This window comes from Mya arenaria, chromosome 6, assembly GCF_026914265.1.
Source record: "Mya arenaria isolate MELC-2E11 chromosome 6, ASM2691426v1".
In the NCBI taxonomy this organism is placed as follows: domain Eukaryota; kingdom Metazoa; phylum Mollusca; class Bivalvia; order Myida; family Myidae; genus Mya; species Mya arenaria.
The window spans coordinates 26,390,778-26,412,527 of NC_069127.1; the positions used below are offsets into that span (position 1 = coordinate 26,390,778).

A 21,750-nucleotide genomic window follows, 5' to 3' on the forward strand; every position below is an offset into this window, starting at 1 on the left:
CAAATATCCCTCGCCTTTCTTTTTAAAAGCAAATGCTTACAACGCTTTTCCTAAAATGTATTCACTAAATCTATATTGTACTATTATTATACAAAGAACAATACGAATATAATTGATAAAACATACATATATATATATAAATAGAAACACTGACGTGCAATGTACTCTTGAACTGAATTGCATTAAGAAATAAATATTCCGACTTCAGATGTTTCTCTCATACACCGCGTACTCTTACTTGTTACCTTCGTGTTAATAGAACAGAACAGATATTTTATTAAGACTTGTACAACGTACATCATCTTCTTAACCACAAATGAAATAGAATCATAAATACATTCAAAAAAATATTCACATCAGGTGAGGATGAACAAAACTATTATAATTATAAGTGAATATTTAAAGTTTATCTTCAAATACTCCTTTGTGTAAATACAAGATTTAATTTCTGGTTCACAGGAGCATCCCGTTTTGAACCTGACCGCCATTGGGGTTCAATACACATCGTATTATAGTCATCAGTGACAGCATGGTTCCAGGTACTGACCGCACGATAAGAATCTGTCACAGCGGGGTGTCATTACTGATAGATAACAGACATGGACCAATATCTCACAATGACATGTCCATATCGATATTGAGACGAATATTTCATGTATGAATTTAAATAGTATGCTTTATGATATTAAATCTTATATTAAGCCTTTATTCATTAAATACACTTTCCTATCATTGTCATGACAAATGTTAAAATATGTTGATGATTCTTATTTAGGTACAGTGATGGTATTTATGTGAAATTGTACAATTTGCATTTCTTTCTTCGCGAGATTGTGCAATGAAACATACCAAGCGATTCCACATAACAGTTGAGACACATACAAATCGTTATGATACACATAAGAACAATTGTATAAATTAGGCACACAATTGTTAGATATTCTTTTTCTTATGTACAAGTGATTCAAAGGTAATATTTCTACTATTGATACAACCTTATTCATTGTGATTTGACTATAATGTTTTCTGGCTTCATGTGAATGACCGTCCGATACTCGTATTGGGTATCATATGAATTGTAGTTAGAAATTTACATTATATCTGCCGCCATGTATATATGTTTTGTATATGACCTCATTTGCTATGTTTATGGTATGAGAGAATAAACCGTGTTTGACTTTGACTTTGAATATAATCAACTCCCGCTTGATACCAATTATTCACCTTTCTCGACACACAACTTGTTCACAATACACAATTATTATTTATCGATTAACTTATACAGCACCTTTTTTAACCACACGTTCAAAGGCGCTTTACAACGAAATAAACGGATAACTTATTACAGGAAATATCAATAACAAATAATACACCTTTAAAACATTCAATATACGATATACTTAAAATACGAATAGCAATCAAACACAATGAAATGTGATATTGAACTAGTCGTTAAAACATTAACATATATGAAATTAAAAGGACTTCCCGGGATTTAGCCATCCCCCTCATCCGACTTCTACACCCCCCTCCACCCACCAACAACTTTGGCACACAGGACGACCAAAATGAAGTATTAAATATCGGCGTACACACCCTCGCATACTTTTTTGTATACGGTAAGGTACGACCCTACCCTCCCTTACCTCTACAATTTGAAATGAGATATGTGAAAGTAGTATTTGAGACTTCTTCGTAGCCACCACCCCCTCCTCCGACTCCCCCACCACTCTCCAACCAACCTCAACCACGACATACAACCCACTTAAACACAATACAGTTTTAAACCATACTGCATACTCTTGTGTATGTACTTAGAAATATGAATGGGGTTCCCGGGGTTTAATCACTCCCTGCCCCACCCCAACTACTCCGACTCCCCCACCCCTCTCCAACCACCAAGATATACAGCATACAACCCACTAAAACACAATGCAGTTTTGAAGGAACGGCGTAAGAACCTCCTCGCATACTCTTCTTTTGTACGAACTTTTGAAAATGAAAGGGGGTCCCGGGTTTTAGTCACCACGACCCCCACCCCCACCCTCCCCAGGCTTCCCCACCCCTCTCCAACCTCCAACAATTACGGCATACAACATTCGAACACAATAAAGTAGTAAATCCGGGCGTATTAAAGAAAACGCTATATACCTCAGAGAATGGAAGGGATTTTCGGTATTTACGGGGATTTTCGGGTTTTCGGTAATTCCACCGACCGATTTTTTTCAATTTTATTTTCAAAACCGGTTCAAGTCATTGACAAATTTGTCCAAATGACAAAACAAATGTATGATACAGGATAAGACATGGTTGATTAATTGACCCAGTGAAAATTAATTACCCTTGGGCAATTATTCTTCGCACTTGGGCAATTATCAACCAAACGCCATGGTCAACCATGTATTATTTTATAAACAACATAATTGTGTAATAATATAATATCGTTCTAGTCCCTAAAATCGCGACCAACCTTGATTCGCGGCCATCTTTGTTTTTACCTGGTTATCAGGTGAAATGCACGTATCTGCAAAGCTATGACGTCATTTTTACTACGAACTATTTACAAGAGCAGATGCTTTCCAACTCGCGAAAAAATGTCTTTAAAACAGATAAATTCACTTGAAACAATGGTTAACACTGCAAACAACGTAGTTTTACTAATCCCAAATTACTTGCCATAGAAACCAACCATATTTGCCACATAACATCCTTAAAAATTCGCTGGTTATTTCGTCTGCTTTGTATACATTTTATCAATGACGGTCACGTGACCTAAATTCTTGTAGGAAGGCAAAGCAAACTTATAATATGTGTTTTCATGACCCATAGTCTTAGTGTCAAAATAAAGAAATTAATGAGTGTTTATTTCTGTTTTAGGTGCATCCCTAAGCAGTGATAAAGCAGTACATAATTTATTTCCAACTGCCCTTAAACATGCTTATGTACAAAATGATCAGAGAGGAAGGCACTTATGTCCTTAAGTCATCTAGAATGTTCAGTGTTCCTGAAAATACAATTTACACTTAAAGAGACAGTTTTGTCTTTGGATTAAATTATACTTCCCCCCACTTCGAGTAATTTGACATGATTTAATGTTTTATGTTTACAAAATACTGTAAATCTTTTATTACAAGTTTAAATTTTGAAATTAACATTTTTAAAGATATGTTTGACTGTTTTTCTCAAAAAACAATTGATCAAAATAGTGTTGGCCTAATTAAAACGTGCTGACCTAGATTACGTCAGTGCTCGCGAATCAAGATGGCGGCCTAGTTTCAGTGTCTGTACTCTGTTGACATTATTTACGTGAACTTTTGACCGTTTGTTCTTAAATACTTGTGGAAATATGGATAAATAAATGGCATGTCTGACAAAAGTAGTTAAATTATTTCATTGTTTTGCTCAACTTTATTATTTTTTATTTATTCCTTACATCCGCGAATCATGGTTAGTCGAGGATATTTGAATAATATTAATTTATTAGTCAACTTAAGTAAACCTCACCATGAAATGTTCGCTTACTTCATAAACCTTTGAATATTTATTTTTTTAATTATTTTTAGAATATTTCAATATGCCAGAAATAATACCTGTTTTCCGACTGAAGCATTAGAAATGAAATACACATGAAAACTAAGGTCCTTGTTGATATATACATCAAAAAATGATGTTTTTGTGATACTGTCCGATCACAGCTGATTAATCGGATAATCGATCGATCAGGGTCTCCGATTAATCGATAATGAAAATCCAAGCCGATTGCCCATCACTAGTGCATACCATGTAGACTGGCCCCAAATTATTGATTGTAAATGAAAATGTGACTTAGAACGCTGATGCGAATGACCATTTCGCCAGACAATGTAATTTCAATGACTTCTGCACTTTTCAGGCGACACAAAAACCATTTAATCCACCTTTTAATGTTTGAAGGCCGAGTCTTGCAGGTATATTGAATCAAGCATGTTGCTTCATCCATTTTTTCTGAACTCCTGCCATTTGAAAACTCTGCTTGTTACCTTGTTTGGCAACAACTGAAACAATTAAAACACTGCAAAGAGCTCTGCGAAGTGAACAACAACACTGTTGTTTTAGGCAAATAAGGGGCATATGTGACTTGACAATGATTCAGATAAAATCAGATTAATATGCCTTGCTATTTTATCTCTAGCAATATGTGTACCAAATTTCAGTGAAATATTTTGAACATTTTTCTTGGTTCTTATTTAGATTAAATGTACAGGATGACATACAACTGAGGTTAACACAATAACTGTATATTTTTCTTCAAAACTAAGACAAGATTGAAATTCAACATTTATTTAAGTAAATAAATACAGAAAAGTTACATCTAAGAAGTTATTTTTAAATTTTATCACAGACCACAAAATGTTCACAACTAAATACCACAAGTCACAATTACATATGCTCTTTATAGCAGTTAATAGTATCAAATAAATGCTCCCTAAATATTCTTTACAATTTATTCACAGAACTGTCTCGCAGATGCTGAATCAATCTGTAATCCTTACTTCACAGGTGGCACTGGTTCTGAAAATATAAAAGAAAGGGCATAACTCAACAATTGTTAAATCCAGAGTTATTGGCCTTGCTTCACATGTGCTATTTGTGTACCAAGTTTCATTGAAATACCTTGATCGGTATTTGAGTTATGGCAAAGAATAGGTTTTTGCACAATGCTGACAATAACGACACCAAGGCTAAGACGATACCTTAACTTTTTTTCTTAAACAACACCCAGACAAGCTAGAAATAATTAAGGAAGATAAACGTTTTCTTTTTTAAGATCAACTGCAAAACATCTTTGCTTCTCATCTGTCAACACTTGATAACAAAATGCATACAACTTATTATTTTAACGAAACAAAGTATGTCTAATTGGACTTGTCTCAGTTGATATTACATTCTTAAGCTAACAGAATACATTTTGTAATCATAAATTGTAATCGTAACATTGTGTAACATATCCTGTGAACTCAAAAATATTCTTCAGTGTGTACTTATAATAAAAATCACCCAATTCAAGGCTGGATTGGGTCCAGTTGCCATATTCGTTATGTCTTTCCTAATAACATTAGATTTATATAAAGTAAGAAAACCAAATCAACACAAAAAACCTCAAACAAGTTCCTCACCAAGTGTGATATTTCTACGGGGGTGGAGGGGGGTTAAGTAGAGACGAGCCATGCTCCTGGAGATTTCCCGCCCTGGGGACTGGACATGCCCCGATTGTCAAACTCATGAGCTACCAGGACTGGTGGTTGGAGTTAAGGTCATAACGGCTATTAAAACTGACACAAATTATTTGAAATAATTTAACTTAGTCATTACACTAACACTTTAAAATTCCAATTTTTCATTAACAATAGCAAGCAGATACCATCTTTTGTTTGATTTTCTCAGTTGATTAAGGAGCCGTAATGGGACAGTAATTGAAGCAAAATTTGTGGGCCGCTATACAGGCATGTATTGTCATTGGTGGTATGCGTACTAAGTTTGACGGTAATATCTCAGTTTCTTTGGTCAGACGCCACTACCAATACCAAAGCTTAGTAGTGAATATACATGTATCTTGACTTTTTATTTGAAAATAAAAAAAATAGTTTTTACCACTATTAAAAAGAGCATTTAGACAATAAATTGATAATAAATACCACCAATCAAAGCTGATTACTCTCCCTATCAGAAACCATATCCTATTACGGTATACTATAAACTGAGCAAAAATTGTTCCCTAATAACAAGACGTAGAAACGATATTCGCTGTGATGGGTAGGAAGAGGACATCCGTCTCAGTGACGATCTCCAGCTCATGTCTTATCCCGCCAACCCCAGTCTCACCCTCAGCCCCTACGGCAATCGCATAGATCTCTACATCAACCTCTACCTTCATACCAGCAGCGACCTAGTGAATAATAAAGTAGCAATTAATAGGAATGGGTCACATTGTAAAACACATTGCAAAATTTCTAATGCATATCACGATATATCGTTTGAAAATACAAGCAAAAAATATACACTCCATTATACTAGAGGTAAATTATTATTTGTGTCACATTTCAAAGCACATCGATGGATCTGCATTTTATCAAGAGTTACTTAAGTGCATTTACAGTATGGTATAATAATATATAGATATATACCATATCACAATATATCAAGTTATTGATAATATGGCACTTCACTAGTAAATCAATTTTCAAACAACAGCATTGCAAGGCATTATAAGTTCAAAGCATTAGAAGAGAGATTAGAGATGGGAACATAGTAAACCTCACTCAGACCATCAAAAACCATTACCGTAATACAGCAATTCAAAGACTACAACTCAGGAGTGACCAAAGAAAGTTTGAAATGCATTGGATAAGAACAGCTCAAGTTAGAAAGTGGACATACAGTCGAAACTCGATGGCTCGATATTCTAGGGACCGGCCAAAGTACTTCGAGCCTCGAGAATATCGAGCCAAGCGGGATTGCTTACAGAATGTTATTTTTTCATTTGTTACATAAAGTCTTATTTACCTCGTTTGTTATTGGCTACGCTATTTATTGGGCATAGTTAAGCACCCTAAATTTCGTAATACGACTTATTCGATTATTAGAAAATATCATTTTATTTTTTATTTACCGTAAATGACTGGGTATAAGACGATAGTAGCTACAATAATGAGCGATCAGGGATACTTTTTTTATTATTTTGACATTTCATGTGTATCCCTGTAACGCTACAACTCTCTACCATTTAACACTGGACGAAACAATATATAGTAATATTATGCATCGATGTTGAATAATAATGATATAATTGTTCGAAATGTACCTGACAGTGATCTTAACTGGGTTGGATTTGTCGTTAGAGTCGTTATTTTCACATAAATATACTCTGGGTCACGAAATGAGCGTAGCAGGCCACCATTTTTATACATGTTAATTTTTATCGAATAAATTTGTACCTATCCGTCAATGATGGTTAACCCTGTGCGCAGTCACAGTTATCCTCCCTTTTCTATGTATTGTGCAGAGCAACGCGACAGTGTTCAAAAATGGTGATACGTAATCATCATCATCATCATCATCATCATCATCATCATCACGAACATCATCATCATCAACTTCTCCCAACTTGACCCATCAAACACGTTAGCGTTCAGCGCATTGAAATGGTTGCATTTTAATAGTGTTATTTAACCGAGCCTATTAACGACCAAATTATTCGAAATCCTCTACCCCGTTTCATACATGTACACAACCTGTCAGATTTGTCCTAGATTTACAGATTAATGGATACAATCGATGCATGTAAGTGCATTATGGTATCTGAACATGTTTTTTTGGCATAATGACATAAATAAATGTGTGTTTGATAGTAGGCAATGATATTTTCTTAGAAATTTGAATTTATAACAAAGATAATTTAAAAATTGTGGCCGCGAGGATCCTCTGCGCAAGGCCCGTTTGCTACTTTTGGCTGGGATGGTGGACGTCACCAGTCTGCCATAGTCTAAAAATTGTCAAAAGACTGGTTGACGGCCATTTAGGTGGACTAAAGACGATAGGGGGTATTAGACGCAGGGAAAAAAATATGTGAAAAATCCGAGAAAAAAACTTTTAATCTATGTTTTTGGTTAAAAGACGCATAGAAAAAATGTCAAAATCGTCCGGCATTTTCAGCCACCATGTTTGTTGACAGTGACAAAATTTTTTTTTTTCGTGAAAATGGCGATGGTTATCTTTAAAACCATACTGTCGAGAATGAAAAGTTCAATCGGAACTCCTCGGCTAGTATCAAGATATGGCCTCGGATATAATACGGGTCGTAAGAAAATAGTCCATCATGGCCGACCAAGAAGATGTTCAAACAACCAAGAGATATGTTAGTCCAAAGACAGAATGAGGAGCGAACTTTTACCACTTATTTGTGTGTAAGTGTTATTTTTATACTTATTGTATTTTAATAAAATATAAAAATAGTTTTAAAAGAGCCCTAATGAGAAACTAATTGGAAATGTCATTAATTCTTAGTGGGTGGGGTAAAGTCTTCTTTCATTTGACAGATTCTAATATAGTAAATAACAATTTTGATGCTCCAGTGATCAGTGGCAAAAAATAAAAAAACAAATACTCTATTTGATTTTTTTTAATAACAAATAAGTCTGAATCTGACTTGACTTAGATCGATAATAGGTTAGACTTTCTTTCTCAGTGTATTTATCTCATACATTTCATATCATTAACTTTCATTTTTTATAATTAAAATTTACATTCTTTTAGCCAAGGATGTATGGTTTATATGTCCGTGAGTGTTGGTATGGAACAACTTAATGTAATGGCACAATTGAATGCCTCAGCCTGCTCACTTATATAGTTCTCTAAATAAATTAGATCTTCATTCTATTGGTTTAACAAAATGAGTTTGAACGCATAAACCAGCATACATTTCTTTCAAGACTAAATTCTATGATATCCACCAGTGGCGGTGATGCAGAAACATTGAAAAATGCTGACATTTTTACTGTGCCAATGAAATGCAGACATTTAAATTTTAATCTTATTGTCATTTTCAGAGAAGAGTATGGTACCAGGGTAGTCATTCTAAAATGCCGTCCAGGCTATTTATTTTTTTTGATGGGTAGCCTGGAACGTCATTCATAACAAAATTCGTAAACATGTAAAAACTTTGTATGAAATGAAATAGTCTTATTTCGTATTGTATGGCTTAAGACTACCAATAAATACCAAAATATGTATTCTTCACCACAAGAATGTTGCAAATTCACAAACTATTTCTTCAAAATACCTTATTTTACATGCATTTCCGTGTTGATACTGCCATGTTGAGCTTTCTTATTACCCTAAAGAAAATGGTTACACACAACTAAGTTTTACTGTCCGTAGGTGTAGGTTATGAAATCGAGCAACATGTATTGTCGGGTACAAATTTCACGATTTATTTACAAAATATGTACATCAGAACAAAATAAACTTGGAGGAAAATATTAAGCCTTAACTAATAACAATGGCGACATGTCAAAATAAAAAAAGATATTTATAAAATACATGACTAGATTTTAGCAATTTGCCTACTTTTAAAATATGCTTTTAAGCTAAGGTTGTCAAGATAATTAACATTCTTAAGTAACTGGAAGAAAAATATCAAATTAATTGAATAAAAAGGAATGTACACAAAATACACATACATTAAACAAGTAAATAACTCAACGTAAACCATAATTTTCTGAAAAAAGCTATGTCCTCAAAGATGTTATACTTACTTATAATAGAAAATATACTGGCCCAAATTTATCAAAACATAAAAAGCTTATTTTTAATTAGCCAAAATACATACTTAAAGCCGAGTATGATAACAGAAACAAATTTGTAATGTGATTATCATAACTAAACCTGTATAATGCCTGAATACTTTTTAAGAAGTAATTATATGATGCATATTACAGAAACACAGTTATAGTGAGCTAAGCTTAATTATGTTACATCGGACTTATGAACTTTCGAGACTTTGGAGCTTGAAGTCATGAAATTCAATGAACATTATACTCAGGCCTGAATTATTCAACCTCAATCATGGAAAACAACATTTCGACTCTTGTCCAGTCTCTTATTAAGTTTTGATACTTTTGACATGAATGCAAAACGGTTGAGTGTCTCCTTTCTGAATGTTTGAAATGCCTTATGCGAACGCCGGCCACAGTTTTCAGTAAGGCGTTCTTCTTTCAGAAGATTGACAAAGAATTTTATATCTTCCTCCCTTTTCGTCATTTTCCGTGCACCTGGGTGGTCCTCTGTGCGTTCGACAAGTTTGGCATAAATCTTCGATATTTCTTTGCCTAACCCCCCGGCCAGAGTGCCATGACGTGCTAGGGTGTCGCTGGTGGCTTTGGACCCCACAGATCGCATACTGTCTGGAAAGGTAAGTAATGTAATATGATTAAAGCGAAAACAAATCAAGAAGGATACATTATTGACGGGTTCTTCCGCAACATTTTGAGCTTATTAATTTATGTCCGTTAAATTCGCCCATTAGATTAAGAAATCTACCAATAATAAGACATGAATCAATTTGACATCCATTCGATGGTACACACCTTTGAACTCCCGGTTAAGGAACTCGTTTACCAGGTCAGCCTCAATGTTGCTGCCTGCTCCGCCATGTATGTTAACCGTTCGATTCCACATCAGATCATTTCTGACTCGCTCTGTTTGCCACCCGTTAACAGCTGAAAACACGTTTAACAATACATTATCATTCCATGAATATAATGCCAATGTTTGTATTTTTTTTGGAAACCTTTTTATTGTTTAAACTAAAATCATTTATGCATGCGTTGATAAAATATAGAAGTGATGCTATATACAAAACTTACATGCAATGAGCCGATGTCCCAAAATCATGTATTTTGGGTGGTTCTTGCTGAAGAACAGACCGAGGTCGCTTTTCCAATATAAGAGCATCATTGGACCATCGTTGTAGCGAACAGCATCGCGACGTACCATGTCAGACAGCCCTGCCCACACGATTTTTTTGGTATACATGTACTTCATGTCCTCCGATGTTGATTTCATCCCTCGATTCTTGTCAAGTTTTTTGCATTCGGTAGAACAATACCAGGCATCGTCTGAAATGAAATTGTTCAGACGAAAAATCAGAACATGAGCAGCTTATCAGATAAGTTCTTAATAATAGATTCAATTGAAAACAAAAATACTAATCCATTGCATATTATTTATAACAATCGTGTGTGCTTGTGAGCGTGCGCATGTTTAAATACTTTGAATTTACCTTCTCCGGGTAGATTTGCCTCATCTAGCCCAACACAGTCGAAATGGAACCAAACACCTCGCGTGCACAGGGAATGGCAGCATTCAACCATAGCTGTGTTTGGTCGATGTCGTCTGCAAGTGCAATAAACAGACATATTGCTTGCCTTTTTGCAGTCCTTGGAGCAATACCATGTATCGTCAGGGACGCTTTCTTCACTAATGCCAACGCATTCATAATGGAACCATTCTTCATTTGGGCATTTTTCGTTACAGCATTTGATCATCGGCTCGTCGTCGTCCTCGTTACCGTCTGAAGAATTGTTTAAGACACCGTTTAATATAAACTATAAACAGGATTATGGATTAACAGGGAAATTATATAAATGTTACAATTAAATAATAAAAAAAAAAGTGTAGGCATCAATGTTATGCCTGAATTGTATATGCATTACGACTGAAACATGGCAGTAGTACATTTACACCGTACTAGTTCCTAGAAAGACTAAGACTGTTATATATAATGATATGTAAACTATTTAAGCAGTTCGAATAACAGTGGTTTAATAACTTACATACCTTGCTTGCAAAAGCATTGCTGGCTTGCGACTTCTTCCTCTCCGTCCTGGAAGTCAACCGGGTTCCAGACGTCTTGTACGATGTCTTCGGCAGCTTTCTCGAATTCTTCCTGTGATAAGTTGATCTCATCGTCTAGCTCTTGAATACCGAGTTTCTGCATTGCGAAAAGGGATATGTACCCTTCCGTGACGAAGTGTAGAAACTCTGAAACGTGGTTAAATGCCTCGTATACATTGGCCTTTACCGACCTCTGATTGAAGACGTTTTTTAGGTGAAAGAGAGTGCCCTTGTCAGTGGCTGACTTTCCGGAGAACATCTGGTCCATCGTGTCCTAGAAATAAGAGCGGAATACTAGTACATACGGATAAGGACAAGTAGTACTCATGAATAATATGCGATGAAACTATTTATTATGCACCACGGTGTTTCTATAAACGCATTTTGATAGCAATTTCTGAGTGTACAAAGTTCATTGTAATATTTAGAGAATTTATTTGTAAACACCGTGGAATATGTTTTAACAGATTGTACTCGAATATATAACAATACAGTTACCTGAAGTAGAAGCATCCGCTTATGGAATTCTTGCGGAGATGGCTCCAGCCCCTCTAGTCGATCCCGCGGGCTTCGTGCATTCGCACGCGCGTTTTGAGAGTCCACATGCCTCTCACAGGATAAGCCATCACCCCACGTGACAATCTTAAACAGTCTGTGTCCATCTGTGGGCACGTATGCATGCAGTTTATCGAGGATGCTGATTACACCAGGGATGGATGCAGGATTATCTTCTATAATGCCGATGTTGAACTGAAAAGTAAAAATGGATTATTTTTTAGAAGCCTTGATGTATATTAACATATATACATACACACATGCTTATCATACGACGAGCTCCAAAGTCCATGTTGTCTATTGTGATCTTAAGCCAAGTTAAAAGTATGGTATATGTGAGAGTAATTGATTATTTCTGACCCTACAGCAAAGAAAAAGGTCAATTTACCATAGTACTCTTGTCTTTACTTTGTGCACTAAATGCGTTTTGGATGTGGTATTCCACTGTACAGTCTGCATTTGATCGTATCGTTGGTATAGTCTCCTTTAGTACTCGCATAACCATGTTAATCAGTCTTTTTCTTATAGACTGAAGTTCCACATTTGATGGTACGAATTCAGTCAATGGTATATCGGAAGCTTTGACGACATTTTTATCATCGAATTTTGTTGTTGGGATGCGATTTTGAACGGCATAAGCCAACGCCCAGGTTTGGTACTGGTTTCCATGATTCCTGGTATGGTGCCTAGCCTTAACCTGTCTGCCAACATTGTCCCAACACAATGTGTAACCTGCAATATTAAGTAATATTACATTATGATAACAGCATGTGTACATGCACGTGCATATTACAGTATTTAACAATTTGTTCGATAAACTAAAACAGATAAGTAACAAGAGAGCATTCTGTTTCCACAATTACATGATTACATTTCCATAACCATTGGATTTAATGCGGATAAGGATATATAGATATTGTTAAAAGCATTTCATACCTGGGGGGTAACCTTCTTCGCCATACAATATAGTTCGCTCTGCCTCACTGCAACTTTCGACATCACTGACGTCATGAAAGATGTCTGTGTCCTCCCAATCATCGTCATCTTGACCGCTGTCGACCAAGGAGTCCTCGCTATCGATTAATGATGTCATGGAAGCTGGAGACCTAGCGACAGCTGCTGCCGGCGGATCATCATTCACACCGAATACGTATTCCTGGACAGGAACGAAGCAAAAATGACAAATCAAATAGTTAACCCGCTTATATCATATCTGTCTCCTTTAACACAAAACAATTATTCTAGTATATTATATAACAGGCATATTTATACCACACTTTATGGAAATGGCGATGGCGATACATAAGTGACAGTTATCTTATCATGTCTGTTTTTTATAAACTATATGTACTGATAATATATGATGTTTACTTGTAGCTCAGTCTTCCACGACTTCAGATCGTTATCAAATGAACCCCTTAGATCGTCAAGGACAGAACGTAAGGTCCCCTCTCCCACGCATATTCCGAGATGGTTGAAGTCTTGAAACAGCTGAAATGCGACACATATTCCTGGTTATAAATATGGCGTGTGTGTGGCAACTTGATATTGTTCGATTTATTCTTTCAATTGGTGTGAATAAAGAAGACCTAAAGCGTTTGTTTATATATTGATATGCGTATAAATAAATATTCATACAAACATAACCATTCATCTACCCCAATGATAGTATAGTGGTAATTTAATTTAATGTCCTAAAATAAATCTGTCAAGTAACTTATCCAATACATTGAAAGATTGTAGTAAGTGAAGTCCGAGCACGATTGTCCTCAAATCCATGGCGACATTGGAGTTTGATTAATAGGAGCGCACCCGGGTACAAAGTGGGCGTTTCTAAAATAGTCCTTGTATTTTGGGTGTGGAGGGGGCATCAGTTAATGTCGCAACTTTTTAACTTGCGCCCCTCCCTCGAATGGGAATTTATTTTTTCATTTATATATTATACTTTATATACTTACCGAAGAAAATTTAAACAATTTCTGGAAAGGATGCTATTTGGCGTAGTTTGTTACTATTTTTTGTCGTATATAAAGACAACTAAAAAAACTGGCATTAGTTTTAAAATGTTCACTTACTGTTCGTTTGCAACCGGAACGCCACATCTGAACTGCGTTCATTTTTTGAACGAGAGAAGATGTCCTGGGACTCATCACATGGGCAAGAATGGACAATATGAACCCTAGGATCGGAGTCAGAGTCGCTATGTGACTGTAAAATAGAAAAAGTGGTTGTGATATACTATCATTTATAATATGCATTATTTACTGGAGTAGAAGTGCTTCGAAGGTGTGGAATGTTACATCGTAACTCAAATTACATAACCAAGAATGCACATTCATTGTTTTCATCAAGTATACATTTTTCAAAACAATAAAAGAAATAAAACCCATTAATGGTCAAGAACTAAAAAAATCGAATATAATTTCTTGAGAAACCTTTCAGAATAATTGCCGGTTCGTGTCATGGCACCTAGTAGAACATCGTGTAGTAGAGGAACTTCACTTTTGAAGGAGCTGACAACTTCGTGGAAGGACATATTTCTAAACGCCTCCAATGAACATTCTTTCGTCAGTCGAAGTACCTTGCTCTTGATGAGAGATCTTACCCGACGGCGCGTGTCCTTCATAACTTCCTGTCGTAGAGCTTTGTAAGCAGCGCGTTTCTTCATGAAGTGTCTGAACCCCATAGAGTACTTGCTCTGTGCGAAGTACTTTGTTCCAGTGCTAAATCTGGACCAATGAGTCTGAAAACAAAATTATGTTAAACAGTACAATCTAGATTTGTATCAATCAAAAACAATATCAATCTGCTTATATGTGCCGTTTTATAACCATATTGAATTGATATTATAATTATTAGTTATACATGTATTTTTATAATTTATTTTTCCTTATTTTTATCACATCACTATTATTATAATTATTATAATTATTATTATATATTTGTTGGTTATTATTATTATTATTATTATTATTATTATTATTATTGTTATTTTTATTTTTATAATTATCATCTATGATTATTATCATATACTATTTGGTTTTTATTATTATTATTATTATTATTATTATTATTATTATTATTATCATTTTTATCTATGATTATTATCATATACTATTTGGTTTTTATTATTATTATTATTATTATTATTATTATTATTATTATCATTATTATTACTATTATTATTTTTATTTTTATCATTTTTATCTATGATTATTATCATATACTATTTGGTTTTTATTATTATTATTATTATTATTATTATTATTATTATCATTATTATTACTATTATTATTTTTATTTTTATCATTTTTATCTATGATTATTATCATATACTATTTGGTTTTTATTATTATTATTATTACTATTATTATTATTATTATATTATTATTATTATTATTATTATTATTATTATTTTTATTTTTATAATTATTATCTATGAATATTATCATATACTAGTTGTTTTTTTTATTATTATTATTATTATTATTTTTATTTTTATTTTTATGATTATTATCTATAATTATTATCATATACTATTTTGTTTTTATTATTATTATTACTATTATTTTTATTTTTATTTTTATGATTATTATCTATAATTATTATCATATACTATTTGGTTGTTATTATTATTATTATTATTATTATTTTTATTTTTATAATTATTATCTATGATTATTATCATATACTATTTGGTTTTTATTATTATTATTATTATTATTATTATTATTTTTATTTTTATCATTTTTATCTATGATTATTATCATATACTATTTGGTTTTTATTATTATTATTTTTATTATTATTATTATTATTATTATTTTTATTTTTATAATTATTATCTATGATTATTATCATATACTATTTGGTTTTTATTATTATTATTATTATTATTATTATTATTATTATTTTTATTTTTATAATTATTATCTATGAATATTATCATATACTATTTGGTTTTTATTATTATTATTATTATTATTATTATTATTATTTTTATTATTATTTTCATGATTATTATCTACAATTATTATCATATACTATTTGGTTGTTATTATTATTATTATTATTATTATTATTATTTTTATTTTTATAATTATTATTTATAATTATTATCATATACTATTTGGTTGTTGTTGTTATTATTATTATTATTATCATTATTATTATTATTATTATTATTATTATTATCATTATTATTATTATTATTATTATTAGCATTATTATTATATCATTATTATATACATTTTGTTTCATATCATTATTCATAAATTTAAGTGTTAGATAGTGTAAAAGAGGCGTTTAAAAAAGGTATCAGCGGAAGATGTGCAACGCAACTTAAAAGTCGTATTATGACGCAGTGGCAGTTCTACCGGGAGGTTTCAGAGGGCCCGGGCCCTACAGAAACAAGCTCAGTAGCAAAAAGTTTAAACATAAACCCGGTTTAGTGGCACTGGGCAAACGCCAAAGACATAGAACACAATATCACAGACAAGAAACATAGAAGAACAGCACACAACTCCACAAACAGCACAGTGCATACATAGTATATAAATAAAAAATAGGTATGTTTATCAAAAATTGTTAGGTACCGCCTTGGAACGGTCAGTAAAATGTAAATTTATTGGGGTTGTAAACCAGTTTATGTGCACAAACCTCACTCTAAACCCAATAATCCTTAATAAAGATAAAACGCAAAAGGTAAATCTTATCAAAGTATGCATGTCATAATACGATTAAAATAATGCATTTAAAATAGTTTTATATGTTTATAATTAGTTGTGCCCCCCCCCCCCCCGCCCCCAATTTAGAAAGTCTTGGATCCGTGGTGTCTATGGAAAAAAAAAATCAGGTTAGAGTAAGAAAATATACCTTCTTTTCAGCTGAGGATGTTTTCAACTTCTTGTAAACGACTTCCGGGGAATTCTGTTCATCCTTAGCTTCAGGGGCCCGCTTCCTTCCGATATAAGACTTTTCACTCGCACTGACGAATAGTTCTTTTCTAGCCACATGTCCTGAAGTTGCTGCTTTCAACAGTTTCTCACAAAAGGTGCACAAAAAATGTTCTCTTGAAGATGTTTCTGGTGTAATGCTAATATCCAGTACAGACTGTACATCTTGCGCAGTTCTTTGCTGAGAAATTAAAGATTTCCTTTTGTACCCTTTTGCTTTTGGTGTGAAAAGCTTATTGCAATTAGCACAACGCATTTTTTTTATTTAATCATATTGTTCCAATTATTTTCGATTAAATGAAAGAATCAAATGTATTATTAGACGGTAAACTGAAAAGTCCGTCCGCCGCGAGCGAAACTACAAACCGCCTCTTAATATAAGTTACCGCTGTTACGTAAAGTTTGCGTTCGACGCGAAATTTCAAAGCGCCTTTCATGTAGCCGCTGGACCAGAGGATGGAATATTGATTGACCAATCAGCGTCGAGAATGGCTCATCTCTGCAAACCGCAACTTGGAATAAGTCGCTCTTCGGTGCTTTTGGGAACCTTATTCAAGTTCTGTGAAATTAAATACGCGTTCCATGTGATTTTAAAAGCTCTCAAAATGGACCGTTATTCTGTCAAGGAACTGTACAAGACCATAAAACACATGTTTAATTTTGAATTGAAAGTTGAACAAGAATTGATCTTAAAAGAATTGATGAAGAACCGGGACGTAACCGCCATTCTGCCAACCGGATACGGAAAATCGCTATGCTACATTTTGCCACCATTACTAAGCGATGTGGTAAATAGAATTATTATAACAATTACAATATCACACTATTAATTTTAAACAAATAACTGCTTTAAACTATATTAACTTTGTTTGTGCATGCTCTAATGTGTCGAAGCAGTGGCGAGTTGACGAAATGGTCTGCCTGCTGCTGCCCTCCCCCAATTGAATTTGGCCGGCTAGTTAAATATCATCGTCTGTCTTGCAGTGTAAAAAGAGCTATTTTTAAGCAATATCACTTCCATGGTTCAAGGTGAGGAGATTGCAGTCTACGTTGCATCATGGGCAGTTGTGTTTGCTTGTTATTGTACGTAGACTATTTATAATAAAACACAATGCATTTCTCGTTTCTCTTTTCTAGAAAAGCCCGGACGTACAACATGTTGCTGTTGTGGTATCTCCTTTGATTAGTTTGATGAAGGACCAGGAGCAACACCTTACACAATGGGGTATAAAGTGCTGTCTTTCGGTCGACCTGGGACCAAAAGTGAAAGGTAACCTTAATGCTGTTTTGGTTCCATGTCCTTTTGTATGTTATAAATCACTCTACTGATAAAGTTATTTCGAGTAACATGCAATGTGGTTCAGTGGGATATTTTTGTTAAAGTGCATGAGTGTTACCCAAACACAAGAACGTATTCCAACTTATGATTGACCCGGTTTCTTGCCGGAGGACACTTCATATAGTCAAACTGAATTGGACGAAAACATTCAGTTACACTTTAATATATATCTTATGAATATATCCACAGTTCACAGTTTATTAGTTGGATCTTAATATAAAGTACATTTAATCACAAACGGAATGTTTATTAAAATGAAATGATCAAATTTTAGATCTAGCTACAGCAGATGTGTCCATCATCTTTGTGACGCCAGAGGCGCTCCAGACGTCGCCTTGGAGGAAATTGTTCCTGGATCGAAGATTCCAGAAGAGGCTAACAGTTCTAGCTTGTGACGAAGCGCACTGTGTGTCTGACTGGTAAGTTTATTTCGCATAATTTACTTTCGATTGTGCTGACTGCTGAAAGTTGATATAAATAACTTTATGATAAAAACCAGTACCTGTGTTCTTTATGAGAAGCCATAAGAAATAAATCATTGTAGCGCTCGAACTCCCAACCTCTTGCAGGGGAGAGAGGCAAGCTAGTGTTTGTGGCATGCAAATAAAGTAAAATAGCCCAACTCTGCCTTGTATGAGATTTTATTGATAATAGTTTAATAAAATCAAATACAATTGCACCCTGTTCGCTTGAACTCGTTTGGCTCGAATTCCTCGATGGCTCGAACTACATGTTATGGACCTATTTATGTATACTGATGGTCAACAATGCCGCTTGGCTCGAACTTTTCGAGGCTGGAGGTAATTTAGCCCGTCCCTGGGAGTTCGATCCAACGGGGTTTGACTGTATGGTGTAGAGAACCTAACCATTTCTCTTTTTTATAGGGGTGAAGATTTTCGGCCAGAATTTCGAATGGTGGCTGAGATCAGAAGTCTTTGCGATGCCCCCTTGTTGGCTGTCACTGCTACAGCAACACAAGCGGTACAAGATGGCATCGTCAAATACCTTCACATAAGCGAAAATGCATTGTCAATTGGAGTAGTTCCGGATAGGTATGTGACCCATGCAAATGATACGGGATTTATTTTACTGATTCGTATCTTATATCGATATTTTTTTTATTAAATTATTAAAAATATAGCTCAATGAGTGAACATATAAATTTGCATTATTGTTACATGGAGCATTTCTTGTATTAATTTGTAATATATTTTAACCAACTTTAGCATTCTTACTTTCGTTAACATCATTGTCATTTAAACATGTTATAAATTGATAAACACACTTATTATTTTAACTAACATTATTCACAGGCCTAATATCAAGCTGGTTGTGAAGGCGAAGGCCACTGAGCACTATGAGGATGAACTCCTGTGGGTACTCGACGGATGCAAGGAAGGGGAGTTGATCGAGAAGACCTTAATATTTTGCAGGTAATAAAGAATCCTTTTCATTAGCAAAAATAAAACGTTTTAATCACCTCAACATAATCATTATATATCATCAAAAGATGATGACATTACAATGGCAGTACATTTCAATGGCAGTACATTTCATACCTGATAAGCGCATGGATAAGCGAGTTCGCTTTAAAAATCACCAAATCTAACAAGCTTTCTCCGTATTTTTATGCCTCCCTTGCAAAGCAAACCCTCGCTCACTACATGGTTTCAATGGCTGTTACCGCATATAGCATCCAATAGAACTGTCTTTACAAAGAGTGTAAATAATGATTATCAATAACAAGAATGTAGGTAATAAAATTACTGTTAAGTACATTATATATTCTTACTAGAGTCAATCTAACAAAATTTTACAGTTACCTTATGCCGTCTTTTGTGTAGAAGTTCACATACAGCTGTCTTAGTACATGACGTTATGTACAGTATGTTTTCTTTTTATCTCAGGTCATACAAGAGTGTGTATAATGTATGGTCATTTCTGGTCGAGGGGCTACAGGACCATTGGTGGGTGGATGGAGAGAGGAAGGTAGAGATGTACCATGCGTCAACAGATGACGATTCCAAGAAACGGATTCTTGGGGAATTCTCTAAACCCGATGGGCGTGTTCGAGTTGTTGTAAGCACGATTGCTTTCGGGATGGGAATTGCTATTCCTAACATTAGAATGGTCATTCACTGGGGAGCCCCGAAAAGCTTTCTCGCCTACTGGCAGGAAATCGGTAGGGCGGGAAGAGATGGCAAACCTGCTCTGGCAGTTGCCATTTTATACCCGCGGTCGCTCTGCCCGAGAGTATGTGACAATAACCTAAAAGAGATGTTCGTGTCAGAAGAGTGTATAAGAAGAGGGGTGCTTCTGAACCTACTAACGAAGGACATGGACGCAAACAAAGTCCCAAAGGCATCCAAATGTGAGAACAAGAAATGCATTCAATGCATATGTGCATGCTGTTTATGCTGCAGCAATTGTTTCTCCCGATGTACGTGTGAGGGTAAAGAAACGCAAACACTATTCAAAACCAATTGAAAAGGGCAATACACAGTATATACTGCTCAAATCAGTGCAGCCACAATCAACAAAGTGGAACATTCGATCGATGTTTGAAAATACATTTCACACTTAATCGGAAAAGGATGGAACTTATGTTTTTTTTACGCAAGTGTATGTAAATAATGAATATCTTGATGTGACACAAGTGATTGATAACACAATTATACGATTACACTTATTAAAAAGTAATAAATGACGAAAAACATTTCCCTTTGTTCTTAAATTTGAATACAGTATTTTTATTACTGTCATTTTAACTTAACCATTTTATTGGTCTGTGTTACAACACAAGTACGCTTTAATTAAGTTGCTTTATATGAATACTGCCAAGGAAGGTAGACGCTCATAGCTAATAGCTAATAGTCATGTGTAGCCTTAATCAGGGAAAAGAAATTGCATTTGGATGTTCTCGGTTACATTCATTGACAAAAACAATGGTGTTTGGTAATTTTTGAAGGTGTTGAAAATGCATGTTGTTTTAACAATTAGGAACGTGATTATTTTATAATATATAGTGCAATTGATGTAAAAAGGATTACTTTTAACAGGTACAGTGTTCTTTTTTTGTTTAATTAGACTAAATTGGAATAATTTCAATAAATGTGCGATCAAATTCTGATCGGCATTTCGAACATGTTTACGAATTTTATTATGAATGACGTCCAGGCTACCCATCAAAAAAAAAAATAGCCTGGACGGCATTTTAGAATGACTAGGTACCAGGGGTACAGCTGACTCTGATTCCCGGCTTCTTCTAATGAAAAAAGGCAGATGAGGTAATGATTATGCTATTTTCGAAATTCGGACAATAATTTAACAGTCAAGTATCCTATTGGTTTAAGCCCAAAAGTACCTGCATGTTTGTACAATTAACCAACAAGGATTGACAATATTAAAATATCAACATTGTAGATGAATTTAAACATGATAACAATTTCATTTCATATTTTTTAATTT

General features: G+C 34.2%; 3 protein-coding genes across 5 annotated transcripts in view; 1 reads left to right on the forward strand and 2 right to left on the reverse strand.

Moving 5' to 3' along the window:
* Nucleotides 1–5,306: 5,306 nt before the first annotated feature.
* The window catches only part of LOC128237156 (sperm-associated antigen 17-like), a 30,679-nt gene continuing 14,235 nt past the window's right edge, over nucleotides 5,307–21,750 (reverse strand). The window contains exon 7 of one of the 3 annotated variants that reach the window (XM_052952434.1): nucleotides 5,307–5,926. The gene's annotated coding sequence lies outside the window, so the exon portion shown is untranslated. Of the gene's footprint in view, nucleotides 5,927–18,425; nucleotides 18,744–21,750 lie in introns of those variants that run through there. The other 2 variants (XM_052952435.1, XM_052952433.1) reach the window with 2 other exon arrangements.
* LOC128237658 (uncharacterized) lies at nucleotides 8,956–17,199 on the reverse strand. The gene is made up of 12 exons (XM_052953250.1): nucleotides 16,864–17,199; nucleotides 14,424–14,731; nucleotides 14,064–14,196; nucleotides 13,360–13,479; nucleotides 12,925–13,144; nucleotides 12,377–12,720; nucleotides 11,932–12,183; nucleotides 11,377–11,707; nucleotides 10,820–11,110; nucleotides 10,404–10,655; nucleotides 10,125–10,256; nucleotides 8,956–9,941 (listed from the first exon to the last, which is right to left on the reverse strand). Exons 1-12 carry the CDS (start codon nucleotides 17,197–17,199, stop codon nucleotides 9,598–9,600), a joined length of 3,063 nt encoding a protein of 1,020 aa, XP_052809210.1. The 3' UTR covers nucleotides 8,956–9,597.
* Nucleotides 17,175–20,930, forward strand: LOC128237659 (uncharacterized). Its single transcript, XM_052953251.1, has 6 exons — nucleotides 17,175–17,731; nucleotides 18,081–18,213; nucleotides 18,545–18,701; nucleotides 19,167–19,334; nucleotides 19,596–19,715; nucleotides 20,190–20,930. The coding sequence occupies exons 1-6, from the start codon at nucleotides 17,432–17,434 to the stop codon at nucleotides 20,767–20,769; spliced, it is 1,458 nt and encodes a 485-aa protein (XP_052809211.1). The 5' UTR covers nucleotides 17,175–17,431; the 3' UTR covers nucleotides 20,770–20,930.